Here is a 15,981-nt window from a genome sequence, read left to right as displayed (position 1 = left end):
GCATGACCCACTGCACCCAGCCAATTAATTTTGTTTGCTTATTTATCTGAGACAGAATTTCGCTCGTTGCCCAGGCTGGAGGTGCAGTGGCACAATCTCAGCTCACTGCAAGCCCCACCTCCCAAGTTCAAGCGATTCTCCTGCCTCAGCCTCCCGAGTAGCTGGGATTACAGGCACCGGCCACCACGCCGGGCTAATTTTTTGTATTTTCAGTAGAGATGGGGTTTCATCATGTTGGCCAGGGTGGTCTTGAACTCCTGACCTCAGGTAATCCACTCGCTTTGGCCTCCCAAAGTGCTGGGATTATAGGCATGAGCCACCACGCCCAGCCAATTTTTTGTATTTTTAGTAGAGACAGGGTTTCACCATGTTGGTCAGCCTGGTCTTGAACTCCTGATCTCAAGTGATTCGCCTGCCTCGGCCTCTCAAAGTGCTGGGATTACAGGTGTGAGCCACCGCGCCCTGCACAGCAACTTTATTTCAATCCCCACTCATATTCCTAAGCTTTAGGAAAAGGGGACTTCCTGAAATTTCGGTCCTACCAAGAATAATGAACATGCTTCTGATGGTATAGGAGAGACAAGTGAAACAGTGGTGAGAGGAAGATGAATAAGACAGAGAGATAGAATCATTAAATCAGCTTTGATTTTGAGGCTGCATATTGTGCAGAAGCATCCCTGGATCATTCAAACAGAACAGTTAACCCTGCTGTCCCGGCCAAAAGAGATCAATAACCACATGTCTACTGAAGGGATATTAAAAGTTAAATTTATAATGGTAGGATCTGGGTCATTTTCACCACCAAAACCCTAGTGCATTGTGGGTGGCACTTAATATGAATTTAGCAAACATTTGCTGAGTAACAGAAGAGTGAGAGTGTATGCCCTAAAGAACAGAAAGTAAAGGAACAATTCCCCTAAAGGGGCTGCTACAGAACTGTATACTAACTAACAGCTGACCCATGAGAAACATTTTCAGATTAATCCTTCTTACCTGGCATACCAAGGAGGCCACCTGGCACAGACAACTGGGGTGCCTGTGCAAAGTTTGAAAGCATGGAGCGGGCAGATGTGGGCATGCCACGCTGGAGGCTGCTCTGGGGCTGTGGAGCCTGCAATGATGAGGAGACAGTGGATACAACTTTGATATGATAGAATGTTAAGCAAGGGCAAAGATAAGGGAGTACAGAAGAAGACTATGATTTCCCACAATAGAAAGGACAAATTGTGATAAATGGCTGATAAATCTTCTAAAGAAATCAGGATCAGGCAAAAAGTTCCTTACCTGCCGAAGCGTATGATGTCTCATGATGGTCTCTTGTTTACTGACACTGGACACAGCTGGAGCCGTAGTGGGGGAGAGGGCTGCCTGCTGCTGTAATCGCTGTTCAATTTCCTGTTGGGAGTCATCACATCAGGTGATTGAGCAGGACAGTACCCAATACCCAATTTCTTTCTTTCTTTTTTTTTTTTTTAAACAGAGACACAATCTGACTTTGTTGCCCAGGCTGGTCTTGCACTCCTGGGCTCAAGCAATCCTCTCACCTTAGCCTCCCCAAAGTGCTGGGATTACAGGCATGAATCACTGCACCTGGCCCACCCAATTTCCTAACCAGAAAACCTAGAGGTGTTCTTACCTCTAATGTTGTTGGCTAGTTGGTGGAATATGGAAAAGGCAAAAGAGTTTGGTGGGGGTGGTACACTGAGATTTCTGGGTATAAGCAGCTAACTTGCTTCAATGATCAAGGGATCCTCCTCTCTTTCTCCAGGAAAGCTGGCTCTAAGAAGTTGGCTGGAGGTGATGAACCAACTGATATAATTAAGGCTGATGAATTACTGGGGTTTTATCACTTTTTCTTTTTTCTTTTTAAAAATTTTTATTTATTTATTTTTTACCACCAGTCCTAGAGCATAAATGGGGTTTTATTTTTGACTCCTGCCTACCCGATCTTCCAAAAAGTCCATGATGCTACTCAAACAAGGGACTCTGATGGGTGGAGTGGGAAACAGGAAGAAAAGGATCTGAGTTTCCCAACACATTTTTCCTTCTCTAAGATATTCTCATCCTATAACTGCTACATGAGATGTTCGCATACTCTAGAACCACTACTCTTCACTGGGCTACTTCATAATTCACTCTTTCTTTCGTCATTTCTTGTCAAACACGCACTGCAAATAACTGTTTCAAAGAGATTTATAGCACAAATATAAATTCCTCCCACCAAAATCTATTATTTGTTTTAGGAGAAAATGAAGATGAGAATAGAGTGCTATGGAAAAGCCAAGAGTCCCAAGCTTTCTGTCCCTTTCTGTTAACCTCAGCCATTATATTTTACCATGTTCTTAATCAGAATACTCGCTCAAATGGAAATAGGACAGAATGATAAGGAGACAAAAAGGGAACCTGTGGACCTGTAGGGATCACATGAACCACTCCTGCAAACTAGAAGGCGCGACCCTTTGGAAAAAACAAACTGGGACAGGTGGCCAGTGAGCAGTCAGAATTCTTACCTGTTCCTGCTGTAGGGCTTTCACAAATGCATTTTTCAGCCGGTTGGTGTGTTCAGCTTTTAGAGCCTTCTTCTGGTTGGAGGTCATACACTGCTCACATAGAATCTTACCATTCTTTTCTTGCTTCCAGTGAGGGGTGAAATCTGTGCGGCACTGGGCACATACAAAGGGTTCAACCCGCAGAAGTGAGGCACAGCTTTTGCCTAGATACCAACAAAAATAGTCAGTGGCTTTACATTTCCTATCTCCTCTGTTTCTCTTAATCAAATAGATCTTTTCCAGGAGTTTATTCTGTTGAATTAAAGAAAGAGACTTTAAAAGGATATTCTATAATTTACAAAATACTTTTATTTCATCTGATTATAACAGTATCTCTTTAGGGAATTCAGACAGTACCATCCTCATTTACAAATGAGGACAGAAGTCGAAGAAATGTAGCTTCTGGCTGGGTGCGGTGGCTCACCCCTACAGTCCCAGCACTTTGGGAGGCTGAGGTGGACAGCTAACGAGGTCAGGAGTTCAAGAACAGCCTGACCAACATAGTGAAAACCCGTCTTTACTAAAAATACAAAAAAATTAGGCGGGCGTGGTGGCACGCGCCTGTAATCCCAGCTACTCAGGAGGCTGAGGCAGGAGAATCGCTTGAACCTGGGAAGTAGAGGTTGCAGTGAGCCGAAATTGTGCCAGTGCACTCCAGCCTGGGTAACAGAACAAGACTCAGTCTCAAACAACAACAACAACAAAGGTAGCTTCTAACTGATAAAGCTGGGATGTTTCCTGATTTTCTACTGTATCACACTGAGAAGAAAATACTGTGTCAATTCAAAGTCAAAGGACTATAACTCAACCAATACTTTTGCTTCTTAATATCTCCTTACCAAAGACTGTACTTATCCCTGTCATATACATTTATAGTTTTAAATAGTTATCAGTGTCTGAATTATTCACTTTGTGATCTATTTATAGCTAATACTGACTCCTCTGGGCACTTTCCTTTACTGGCAGGCTTTCCCAGAAGTCTACCTGTTTAGAAATTCAAGTTTAATAACTTCAGTTAGTCTAGACTGTATGTTGTTAATACTCTATAGTATGGTTTAGTATTGGTTTACAGCTTTTTATAAGGTCTTTCTTAGTTATCTATGTAAGTGTGTCTAGTTTCTCAACTGTAAGCATTCACAGAAGACTAAACACAGTAATTCAGTACAATGTTGCAAAAACACTCACATTAAAAACAGAAGTTCCAGGCCAGGCATGGTGGCTCACACCTGTGATCCCAACACTTTGGGAGGCTGAGGCAGGCAGATCACTTGAGGCCAGGAGTTTGAGACCAGCCTGGCCCACATAGCAAAACCCTATCTCTACTAAAAACAGAAATAATTAGCTAGGTGTGATGGCACACATCTGTAATTCCAGCTACTTTGGAAGCTGAGACAAAAGAATTGCTTGCGCCGGGCACAGTGGCTCATGCCTGTAACCACAGCACTTTGGGAAGCCGAGGCAGGTGGATCACCTGAGGTCAGGAGTTCGAGACCAGCCTGACCAACATTGTGAAACCCCGTCTCTACTAAAAACACAAAAATTGGCCAGGTGTGGTGGCAGGCACCTGTAATCCCAGCTACTCGGGAGGCTGAGGCAGGAATATTGCTTGAACCCAGGAGGTGGAGGTTGCAGTGAGCTGAGATCATGCCATTGCACTCTCTAGCCTGGGCAAGAGAGCAAGATTCCATCTCAAAAAAAAAAAGAATTGCTTGAAACCGAGAGGCAGAGGTAGTCAGCCAGCTAAGATCATGCCACTGTACTCCAGCCTGGGTGACAGAGTAAGACTCTGTCTCAAAAAAAAAAAAAAAAAAACCAACAAAGAAAAAAACTGGCATGGTGGTGCATACCAGTGGTCCCAGTTACTCAGGAGGCTGAAATGGGAGGATGGCTTGAGCCTGGGAGGTCAAGGCTGCAGAGAGCTGAGATCACACCACTGCACTCAAGCCTGGACAACAGGGTCAGACCCTGTCTCAAAAAAAACAAAAAAACAAACAACAAAAAAAAAAGAAAAGAGAAGTTCTATTTATCAAATTATGCAAGCATCATGCTAGCCACCATTTAAAAGAACTAAACAAAATACAGTCAGTCCTCAATGTTGTTGACAGGTTCTCAGAGACTATGATTTAAGTGAAACAACATACAACAAAAACAATCTTTTTTTCTTACTAATGTTATAATAAAATGATGTTATTTGAGGACCCCCTTCACCGTAGTTGTTTCACTTAAAGTCACAGTTTCTAAGAAACTATTGATGATGTTAAGTGAGAACTTACTGTCCTATAAAAAACACACAAGATAGATAAGATCCAAATAAAAATATCAAGCCTCAATGATAGCTGACCTGCTGAAGGGAAAAAAACACAAGCTGAAAGATAGATGATAGATTAGATAGAATAGAATAGATAGATTAGATAGATGATAGATTAGATAGATAGATAGACAGATAGATAGGCAGGCTGGCCCCGGCCGGCTGACGGGGTACAGTGGCTCATGCCTGTAATCCTAGCACTTTAGGAAGCCGAGGTGGGCAGATCACCTGATGTCAGGAGTTCAAGACCAGCCTGGCCAACATGATGAAACCCCGTCTCTACTAAAAATACAAAAATTAACCGGGTGTGGTGCCACGTGCCTGTAGTCCCAGCTACGTGGGAGGCTGAGGCAGGAGAATTGCTTGAACTCAGGAGGCAGAGGTTGCAGTGAACTGAGATTGTGCCACTGCACTCCGGCCTGGGCAACAGAGCGAGACTGCATCTCAAACAAAACACACACACACAAACACACACTCCGCTTCTAACATGTTGCTCCCAAACAGCTGTAAAGAAGGGAGGGAGGTGGTTTGGTAACAGGAAGAAGTTATTTAATATTGTACAGTACCCTCTGATACTCTGCCTATGTCAATCAGGCTTGGCAACCACTTGCTTAAATAAATTGATTAGAAGAAACAGCCTTACCTTGGCTGTCAATGACACTCTGTACGACTTCTTCCAAGCCTACCATGTAGATGAACTCGCTATTGGCTGCACTAGGCAAGAAATGAAGTAAGGGAGCAGGAGGTTTAGGGGGTGGGATCTCCAGGAGTGTCTTTTCCAGCTGTTTGCGAAGAGCCAATTTGGCTGCAGCCTGTGAGTTGGCAGCATCAGTCATGGCGCTGGGGCTAGGAAGTGGCGAGGACACTCTGTTCACCGTCCCTGGCTGGATATGAGAAGCAAGGTTCATATAGATGGCAGAGGATGTTGTACGCTGACATGGAACAGAAGAACTTGACTGCTGAAATAGATTGAGAATGCGGTCAATTATGGTATGTAGGAGAAAGGGCCAATTCTTACGTTCTTGGCAGAGGACACTGTCTGATCCTGGTTTGGACTACTTAGCTTCTCCAAAAATAGGAGGTGGTCAACTTATTTATTGAAAAAGAACTCTGACACATAGGAAAGGAGAATGATGATGACCATGAGCTAACATTGCTAAGAGAGAAATAAAGGCCACGCGTGGTGGCTCACGCCTATAATCTCAGCACTTTGGGAGGCCGAGGCAGGCAGATCACTTGAGGTCAGGAGTTTGAGACCAGCCTGGCCAACATGGTCAAACTCTGTCTCTACGAAAAATACACAAAATTAGCTGGAAATTCCTTGAACCCAGGAGGCAGAGGTTGCAGTGAGCCAAGATCATGCCACTGCACTCTAGCCTGGGCAACAGAGTGAGATTCCAGCTCAAAAAAAAAAAAAACAAACAAAAAAGAGACAGAAATAAGATTCTGCTTTCTGTCACACATCCTTGTGCTTCTTATTCCCTAGATCACTCTCTTCTAGGCAGATTTTTAGCTTACTGCTGCTCTGCTGTATAACCTCTCTCCTCCACTACTATTTTAATATAATTCCTCAAAGCTTCTACTTTTGGGACTGCTCTCAATTAAATCCCTACCAAAATAACCATTTTTGTCCTAGAGTTTATCTATGTATAAAAACTTAAAACCTATGGCCCTTTCGACAAGCAAAGCAAATAAAGGGATTTCTCTGTTTCCACATTAGGGCTCAGCTCTCTCTTACCGGTTGATAATTGATGGCGGGATTCATGTTGGGTGTTGTGGTGCGTACAAGGCCAGGCTTAGGCGGGCCCCGCTGACCCTGTAGCTGGGCTGGGTTTGGTGCAATAACACGTTGAGACATCAACATGTGTGGAAGGGTGGTATTGGTAGCTGAACGGATGACACTGTGACCCTGGAGGGGAAGAAGAGGAAAAGAACTAATCACAGGTTGTACGCTGTGTATAATACAGCACAAAATGCAAAAGGGAAAACACTGCCTATAATACATAGCTAAGTAGAAACACAGGAACACAGCCAGACTTGGTAATTTCATTTAATGGTCTATGGGATAAATCTACCATCATTGTAAACCCTGATTAGTGGCTGGGAAGTCCTTGGCTTTTTTTGGTATAAACTATCTAATCCTATAGGGTTAGATAGAAAACTATCTACCCCTTCTCTAGAGAAGCTGGAAGCATTCTCTAGACAAGAAAAACTACAGTGGAAAGATGAAAGTTACTCATCCTTCTACTGAAGACTAAATCATGCCATAATGGGCCAACAGAACAATCAGTAGTAATAACACCTCTATCATGGCCAGGTTCTTCTATAATCTTCACAAAAGCCCAAAAACAGAGACAGGATTAGACACGGCCCTCCAACACTAAGAACCCACTATGGGTCACATACCTGTAATGTTCTCAAATTTTGAGGTTCAACCCCTTGGGCCCCAGGCCGGGAGGGAAGCTTAGATAGGCCCTGCTGTCCCACATGGGCAGGAGATGGCTGAACAATAGATGCTGCATTCTGTACAACTGGAGTCTGGGAGAGGGAAGAGAAAATAAGACTGTGGCCAATAATCACAGGTGGAAATCTGGTACATTTCTAGACTTTAAAAATTCCTGGTCAGTGTGAGGTTCTTGTCAATCAGGAGGAAAAACCAGAAAAAGGGAGTCAAGGTTTTCTTTTTTTTTTTTTTTTTTTTTTGAGACAGAGTCTTGCTCTGTCGCCCAGGCTGGAGTGCAGTGGCCTGATCTCGGCTCACTGCAAGCTCCACCTCCCGGGTTCACGCCATTCTCCTGCCTCAGCCTCCCGAGTAGCTGGGACTACAGGCGCCCGCCACCACGACCGGCTAATTTTTTGTATTTTTAGTAGAGATGGGGTTTCACCATGTTAGCCAGGATGCTCTCGATCTCCTGACCTCGTGATCCACCTGCCTCGGCCTCCCAAAGTGCTGGAGTTACAGGCGTGAGCCACCGCACCTGGCTGGGAGTCAAGGTTTTCTTAAGGCCTAAGATTAAAAAAAAAAATCACTACTACTACAGACTAAAAAACTATGGACCCAGAGAAGAAATGAACCACCCAACTGAACCTACCTGGGGGAACCTACTCTCAAACCAGTTTTTCTTTCCTTTCCCTTAGTCCCTTATTTCTAGGGCACATTACCTTCTGGACCACATTCTCTTTCTGTAGCTGACTCTGTCTCAGTTTCTTTAACAGGACCAGTCGGGCTTCTTCCAATCGTAGCTCATCCCTCAGCTGCTTGATAAGCTGCTGCCGTTCCTCAATGCCTTTCCCCTAAGGAAACAAGAAGACTTTCAGCTATGGCAGCAAGGTACCCAGAATTCCTTCCTGCAAGAGACAATCTTTACTTCTTAGCTCTGAAACCTTCATCTTCCACAAGAAGCAGAAGTGGCAATAGGATTATCTTTGTATCACTGGGGTCTGGCACGGTGCCTGGCATTCAGTAGGTACTCAAAGAAATGCTTACAGAATTAAAGGACAGACCACGTATAAATGCTAATCAGCCAGATTCCTGGCAAAAAGAAGAATGACTAAAGAGAAACATTGTCTTCTTTTAAAATAATGTTCCTAAATCTCTTAAAGCCACATTTCCTCTAGATATACATAAAAACTTAGGAATCCCTTCATATTCAGTTACTTAGGTTAGAGTGCAGAAAGTATCCTTCCAGCCAAGAGTTTACTTTATATGACTTAATTATGAACTTTTGTTTTCATTTTCCAAAGATAAATAACACTGAGTATAATGGCCTACATATATGCTTTTCAAACTATCGTCTCCACTTGCTTCTAATAGTTCCTTTTGAAAGCCCTTGAAGTCAAGAGTTACTATAAAGTTTTCATCAATGGGTATTTATATCCAAAGAGTAAATAGTCAAAAAACAGAACTAAAACTCTTGAGGAATTAAATAAAATAGAAGGAGCATAACAAGAAGAAAGAAATTTTTCTTTTTACCTTAAACATCTCTAAGTTGGCTGCTTTGAGTCTTTCTTCCATTCTGGAACTGGAACGGGGACTGGAAGCCTCATTGTCAGACAAAACAATGATGTCTGGTGAGGGAGTTAGCCTTCCTCGCTCTGGCTCACTAGACAAGAAAGGGAAAAAATAAGCTATTTCCAACAAAAGTTAAGAAAACTTCTATGCTGAATTAAAAAATCCAAGGGGGGCCGGGTGCGGTGGCTCACTCCTGTAATCCTAGCACTTTGGGAGGCCAAGGGGGGTGGAACACCTGGGGTCAGGAGTTCGAGACCAGCCTGACCGACATGGTGAAACCCCGTCTCTACTAAAAATAAAAAATTAGCTGCGCATGGTGGCGCGCGCCTGTAGTCCCAGCTACTCAGGAAGCTGAGGCAGGAGAATCTCTTGAACCTGGGAGGCAGAGGTTGCAGTGAGCCAAGACTGCACCACTGCACTCCAGCCTGGGCAACAGAGCGAGACTCCCGTCTCAAAAAAAAAAAAAAAAAAAGAATAGTCTATCCTGTCAAGAGTAGGTACTGAAGAGTACACAAAAGAAGGAAGTATTAATAATTTGAGGGAACAGTGCCAAGAATATTGTCTACAGCCTTACAGAAAAGGATTAAACCTCCAGAACCAAATATATTGAACTTGCATCTACTTACCAGAGTTTTATCCAGCATCTTACCTCAAAAAGAGTCTAGAAATTACTTTGAAATCTAAATCTCCCGCACTGACTCCTCTTACTCCTAATCCCATTTACTAGATAACTCTCATTTAGGTCATTCTGGGGTTAGCTTTAAAAGCATCATGCTTATTTGTGTAAGATGATAAAAAAATGGCACATACTGCTTAAGACCTAAGTAACAAGAATTCCGGAAACTCTAACTGCCTCAGGTTCCCAAATCCGTGACTGTATCTTCTAATTCTCCTCTAATTTCAAAGATACATTCCCAGATCCTACTTTCCTTGAGATTGTCAGCGTAGTTGGTAGTATATAGGTTGAGGGCAATTGTTCTTTGGTCCTTTTTTTTTTTCCCTCTTAAGACAGGGTCTCACTCTGTCACCCAGGCTGGAGTCCAGTGGCCCGATCACAGCTCACTGCAGCCTTGACCTCCTGGGCTCAAGTGATCCTCCCACCTCAGCCTCCTGAGTAACTGGGACTATAGGCATGTGCCGCCATGCCCGGCTAATTTTTGTACTTTTTGTAGAGACAGGGTCTTACTATGTTGCCCAAGCTGGTCTTAAGCGACCCTCCCGCCTTGGCCTCCCCTTTGGCCTTAAACAATCAACTTAAACCCTTAATGATCACAGATCGCTAGCTGTCCACTTCTCAGGGTTTCTTGTCCTAGTTGCTGTTGGCACATGGAATTTTTTTTTTTTTTTTTTTTTTTTTGAGACAGGGTCTCACTCTATTGCCCAGGCTGGAGTGTAGTGGTGCTTCCTACATTCTCAAACTCCTGGCCCCAAGAGACTCCCCCCGCCTCAGCCTCCTGAGTAGCTGGGACTACAGGTGCACACCACTGTGCCTGGCTAATTTTTGATTTTTTTGTAAGGGGTGGGGGTCTTGCTATGCTGCCCAGGCTAGTCTTGAATTCCTGGGTTCAAGTGATCCTGCTGCCTCAGCCACCCAAAGTGTTGGAATTACAGGTGTGAGCCACCATGCCCAGCCAGGACATGGACACTTTTGAACAGGGAACCCCGATCACTGGAATAAGCAATTTCTCAACAGGGTAAATCTGAGTTGCTAAAATCAACCAAACTTAGGTAAGGAAATAGAATAGGAGGATAGAAAGGTAAGAATGACTATCTTGTGAACTATTAAATTTGTCTAGATTGCTGGCCACAGACACAGCAAGCTGAGAAGGTAGAAATACAGAAAAAGAAGCCACTAGAGGGAGAAAAGAGCCTTTCATTCTCTAACCCCAAATATGAGGAGTAACAGGCCTGAATAAAGTGCCTGCATTCTTTTTTTTTGAGATGGAGTCTGGCTCTGTCGCCCAGGCTGGAGTGCAATGGCGCGATCTCGGCTCACTGGAACCTCCATCTTCTGGGTTCAAGTGATTCTCCTGCCTCAGCCTCAGTAGCTGGGATTACAGGTACCCGGCACCGCGCCTGGCTAATTTTTTTTTGTATTTTTAGTAGAGACGGGGTTTCACCGTTTTGGCCAGGCTGGTCTCAAACTCCTGACCTTGTGATCCGCCTGCCTTGGCCTCCCAAAGTGTTGGGATTACAGGCGTGAGCGACTGCGCCCGGCCTGAATTCATCTTTAAAGCGTGATTTACTTCTCATTTCCATATTCCTTTATACTCCCCCTCTATGATTAACATGGGTCATTTTGGGTGGGCAGATCACTTGAGGCCAAAAGTTTGAGACCAGCCTGGCCAACGTGGAGAAACCCTGTCTCTACTAAAAATACAAAAATTAGCCGGGCATGGTAGTATACGCCTGTAATCCCAGCTACTCAGGAGGCTGAAGCACAAGAATCACATGAACCTGGGAGGTGGAGGTTGCAATGAGCCGAGATTGCACCACTACACTCCAGCCTGGGTGACAGAGCAAGACTCTGTCTCAAAAAAATTAAAAATAAATAAAAAATAAAACACTGGTAATTTTGGAATCTGGAAGATTTTTCATTTAGAAGCTCTTTCTATTCTGGTCCTGGCTGGATATATACATTACAGATTATTTCTAAGGTAAGGAATTCTTCCTTGCTCAAATGAGTGCCACTTAACTGCTTAGGAACTGCCCAGTACCAAGACAGAGATATTACTGGATGGAGATTTGGGAACTGTATGCCATTTATCAGGAAGTTATATCTGAGAACAACTTTAAATGATTATTTTATTCCCAGATATAAGCACACTGGTATTAGGTAGATAGCACAGATAAGGCAAAGCCAAAGCCTCTCTCTTTTTCTTTTGAGTCGGAGTCTTGCACTGTCACTGGGGCTGGAGGGCAATGGTGCAATCTCGGCGCACTGCAACCTCCTCTCAGGTTTAAGTGATTCTCCTGCCTCCTGAGTTGCTGGGATTACATGTGCCCGCCACCACACCTGGCTAATTTTTGTATTTAGAGACGGGGTTTCACTATGTTGGCCAGACTGGTCTCAAACTCCTGACCTCGTGATCCGCCCGCCTCAGCCTCCCAAAGAGCTGGGATTACAGGCATGAGCCACCGCGTCCAGCCTCTTTTCTTGTATTTATTTATTTTTTCTTTTGTTTTTTGAGACAGGGTCTCACTCTGTCACCCAGGAAGGAGTGCAGTGGTGCAATCATTTGTGGCTCACTGCAGTCTCAATCTCCTAGGCCCAAGCGATCCTCCCACCTCAGCCTCCTGAGTAGCTAGTTTTTAAATTTTTTGTAGAGAAGGGGTCTCCTTATGTTACTAAGGCTGGTCTTAAACTTCTAGGCTCAAGTGATTCTCCTGCCTTGGCCTCCCAAAATGCTGAGATTACAGGCGTGAGCCACCATGCCCTGCCTCATTTCTTAATTTTAAAAAACTAATGAACTAGGATTCTGGCCTCATTTGTTAAACATTCCAAGAGAGAAATTATTTTGCTCTTTTCCTAAACATATATATAATTTACAATATTTGGGGTAGTTAAGTATGAACTCCTACCTATTAGAGAGATATTATTAAAAGACCCACTTGCTGTGACATCACTTGTGACTTAGTCTGGCATATTCTCAGAAGCTATAAAGCTCCTAATCCTTATCCCAGTAGTAAAAACAACTAAGCAGACAACTGCTGTGTCTCTCTAGAATTCTAAAACATTAGTAGTGTTGGTTTCATACATACCTTATTTCACAGGTATCGTAACTTGCCCAACTGATGGCAAAATAAGATATTTAGGCTATTATGACATGGCTATTATGTTAAGAACTTCTCTTGCCTTCTGCTTTCAAATTCTTTCATTTTTTCTTGGTAGAGATGAGGTACCACTATGTTGCCCAGACAGAGCTCAAATTCTTGCCCTCAAGCAATTCTCCCACTTTGGCCTCCCAAAGTGCTGGGAATACAGGCATGCACCACTGCACCCAGCCCTTTCCTCTTTTTATCACTATCAAAGAAACTATGGTTCTCCTTGCTGGGAATCTATCGGTTTTGCTTTTTTTTTGTTTTTGTTTTTTTGTTTTTTTGAGACAAGGTCTTGGTCTGTCACCCAGGCTGGAGTGCAGTGGTGCAATCTCTGCTCACTACAACTCTGCCTCCTGGGTTCAAGCGATTCTCCTGCCTCAGCCTTCCAAGTAGCTAGGATTACAGGCACCCGCCACCACGCCTGGCTAATTTTTGTATTTTTAGTAGAGACAGGGTTTCACCATGTTGGCCAGGCTGGTCTCGAACTCCTGACCTCAGATGATCCTCCCGCCTCGGCCTCCCAAAGTGCTGGGATTACAGGCGTGAGCCACTGTGCCCAGCAGTTTTGTTCATTCTTATACATCTCGGGGCTAAGTGGAAATAGCTGTCAGTATATCTGGAGTCCCAAGCTTCCAGAGGATTGTGTTTCAAAAGATCACCCCATGTTGGGTACAGCGGCCCATGCCTAATAGTCCCAGCTACTCAGGAAGCCAAGTGGGGGACTGCTTGAGCCCAGGAATTTAAGGAAATAGTGCACTATGACAGTGCTTGTGAACAGCCAATGCACGTCAGCCTGGGCAACACAGCAACACCTCATCTCTTTAAATGATTTTTTAAAATCACCCCAAAATAACATTTTTTAAAAAATCGTTGGGTTTGGCTAGGTGTGGTGGCTCACGCCCATAATCCCGGCACTTTGGGAGGCCAAGGCGGGTGAATCACAAGGTCAGCAGATCGAGACCATCTGGCCAACATGGCAAAACCCCATCTCTACTAAAAATACAAAAATTAGCCAGCATGTAGTCCCAGCTACTCAGGAGGCTGAGGCAGGAGAATCGCTTGAACCCAGGAGACGGAGGTTGCAGCGAGCCAAGATTGCACCACTTTACTCCAGCCTGGGCAACAGAGCGAGACTCCGCCTTAAAAAAAAAAAAAAAAAGTTGGGTTTTCAGGAAGTCTGACTTTTTAACATATACTGTATCTATCTGCAATATAATACAATTCCAATACCACTAATAAGATCTTACCAAAATGTCTACAGGAGCAGGACTGAAAACAGGAAGAAAAAAAAAAGTGTTAACAAAGTTTCTATGAAAAATGTTGGGCCCGGCATGGTGGCTCATGCCTGTATTCCCAGCACTTTAGGAGGCAAAGGCGGGCAGATCACTTGAGTCCAGGAGTTACAGACCAGCCTGGGTGACACAGCGAAACCTCGTCTCTACTAAAAATACAAAACAATTAGCTGGGTACAGGGGCACACGCCTATAGTCCCAGCTACTTGGGAGGCTGAGGAGCGAGGATTGCTTGAGCCTGGGAGGTGGAGGTTGCAGTGAGCGGAGATCATGCCACACTGCACTCCAGCCAGGGCAACAGAGTGAGACCTTGTCAGGAAAGGGAAAGAGAAGGAAAGGAAAGAAAAATGCATTTAAAAGTTCCAATTTGGGATGTGAAGAATCCACCTAACATTTCTTTAACTCTTTCTCCCCAATGAAGTGGGATAAGTTACTTGCTCCAGAAGGGTAAGAGAGATTATAAAAGCAAGTAGGTTGCTCAGGTTCATGATCTCATTCACCCATATCCTTTTCTTTCAAACAATCTAAAAATGAACCTACTTATATAATATTCTGCTGGCACTACCTATAACTTACGAGTATTTTTCTCCTCTTCCAGGACCTCTAGGGAATCTGCCTGAGGTTTCCTAAGAGGTTTTTTTGTGGTTGTTTTTGCTTTTTTTTAAAATGGAGACAAGAGTCTCACTCTGTTGCCCAGGTTGGAGTGCAGTGGCATGATCTCAGCTCACTGCAACATCTACCATCTGCGTTCAAGCAATTCTCACGCTTCAGCCTCTCAAGTAGCTAGGAACACAGGTGTGTGCCACCACACCTGGCTAATTTTTTCATATTTTTAGTAGAGACAAGGTTTCACCATGTTGGCCAGGCTGGTCTCAAACTCCTGACCTCAGGTGATCCACCCGCCTCGGCCTCAAAGTGCTGGGATTACAGGTGTGAGCCACCGCTTACTAAGAGTTTTTAATGTTACTACCAAGAATAATGTTTGCTTATGGAGCATGGTTTTAAAAAATAATCCTGGGACAAGACCAGTAAGTAGACATCAAAAGGTAGAGAAAGTAACATGTGTAAAGTTATAACCATTTCTTTCTTCTTCATTCTCCACCAGTCCAGCTTCTTAGAGATTCTGCTTTGGATGAGTCCTACAACAAACTCAGCAAGGTCATTTGGAGGGCAACTCAACACTGAAGACTAATTCTCACAGCTATCAGCTGTTTCTGAACTATTTATAAACTGACTTTTTTTTTTTTTTTTTTTTCAGACGGAGTCTCGCTCTGTCGCCCAGGCTGGAGTGCAGTGGAGCAATCGCGGCTCACTGCAACCTCCACCTCCCGGGTTCACACCATTCTCCTGCCTCAGCCTCCCAAGTAGCGGGGACTACACGCACCTGCCACCATGCCTGGCGAATTTTTTGTATTTTTAGTAGAGACGGGGTTTCACGGTGTTAGCCAGGATGGTCTCGATCTCCTGACCTCGTGATCCACCCGCCTCATGATCCACCCGCCTCGGCCTCTCAAAGTGCTGGGATTACAGGCGTGAGCCACCGCACCCAGCCTAAACTGAATGTTTTAAAAGCTAGGGTTGGCTGGGTGTGATGGCTCATGCCTATAATCCCAGCACTTTGGGAGGCAGAGGTGGGCAGATCACCTGAGGTCAGGAGTTCGAGACCAGCCGGGCTACCATGGTGAAACCCCATCTCTAGTAAAAATACAAAACTAGCTGGGTGTGCTGGCACGCGCCTGTAATCTCAGCTACTTAGGGGAGTAGAGAGGCAAGAGAATCACTTGAACCCAGGAGGTGGAGGGTGCAGTGAGCCTAGATCGTACCATTGCACTCAGCCTGGGCAAAAAGAGTGAAACTCCATCTCACACACACACACACACACACACACACACACAACTTGGGTTATAAGCTGGGTGTGGTGGCTCACAACAGTAGTCCCAGCACTTTGGGAGGCCAATGTGGGAAGATCACTTGAGGCTGAGAGTTTGAGACCAGCCT

At 44.3% G+C, this 15,981-nt stretch overlaps 1 protein-coding gene across 11 annotated transcripts in view; it reads right to left on the bottom strand.

Moving 5' to 3' along the window:
* Nucleotides 1-15,981, bottom strand: part of GATAD2B (GATA zinc finger domain containing 2B) — a 118,209-nt gene that overhangs the window by 5,906 nt on the left and 96,322 nt on the right. For 8 of the 11 annotated variants that reach the window (XM_063813376.1, XM_063813360.1, XM_063813362.1 and 5 more), the window contains 8 exons: nucleotides 8,831-8,960; nucleotides 8,020-8,151; nucleotides 7,264-7,395; nucleotides 6,596-6,766; nucleotides 5,501-5,816; nucleotides 2,511-2,713; nucleotides 1,285-1,395; nucleotides 994-1,111 (listed from right to left, as the gene is read on the bottom strand). In XM_063813376.1, coding sequence (XP_063669446.1) covers nucleotides 994-1,111; nucleotides 1,285-1,395; nucleotides 2,511-2,713; nucleotides 5,501-5,816; nucleotides 6,596-6,766; nucleotides 7,264-7,395; nucleotides 8,020-8,151; nucleotides 8,831-8,960 — 1,313 coding nt within the window. The remainder of the gene's footprint in view (nucleotides 1-993; nucleotides 1,112-1,284; nucleotides 1,396-2,510; nucleotides 2,714-5,500; nucleotides 5,817-6,595; nucleotides 6,767-7,263; nucleotides 7,396-8,019; nucleotides 8,152-8,830; nucleotides 8,961-15,981) is intronic. The other 3 variants (XM_063813367.1, XM_054671449.2, XM_063813378.1) reach the window with 1 other exon arrangement.

This window comes from Pan troglodytes, chromosome 1, assembly GCF_028858775.2.
Source record: "Pan troglodytes isolate AG18354 chromosome 1, NHGRI_mPanTro3-v2.0_pri, whole genome shotgun sequence".
In the NCBI taxonomy this organism is placed as follows: Eukaryota; Metazoa; Chordata; class Mammalia; order Primates; family Hominidae; genus Pan; species Pan troglodytes.
Note: the sequence above shows the minus strand (reverse complement) of the source record. Positions and strands in the feature narration are given on the sequence as shown.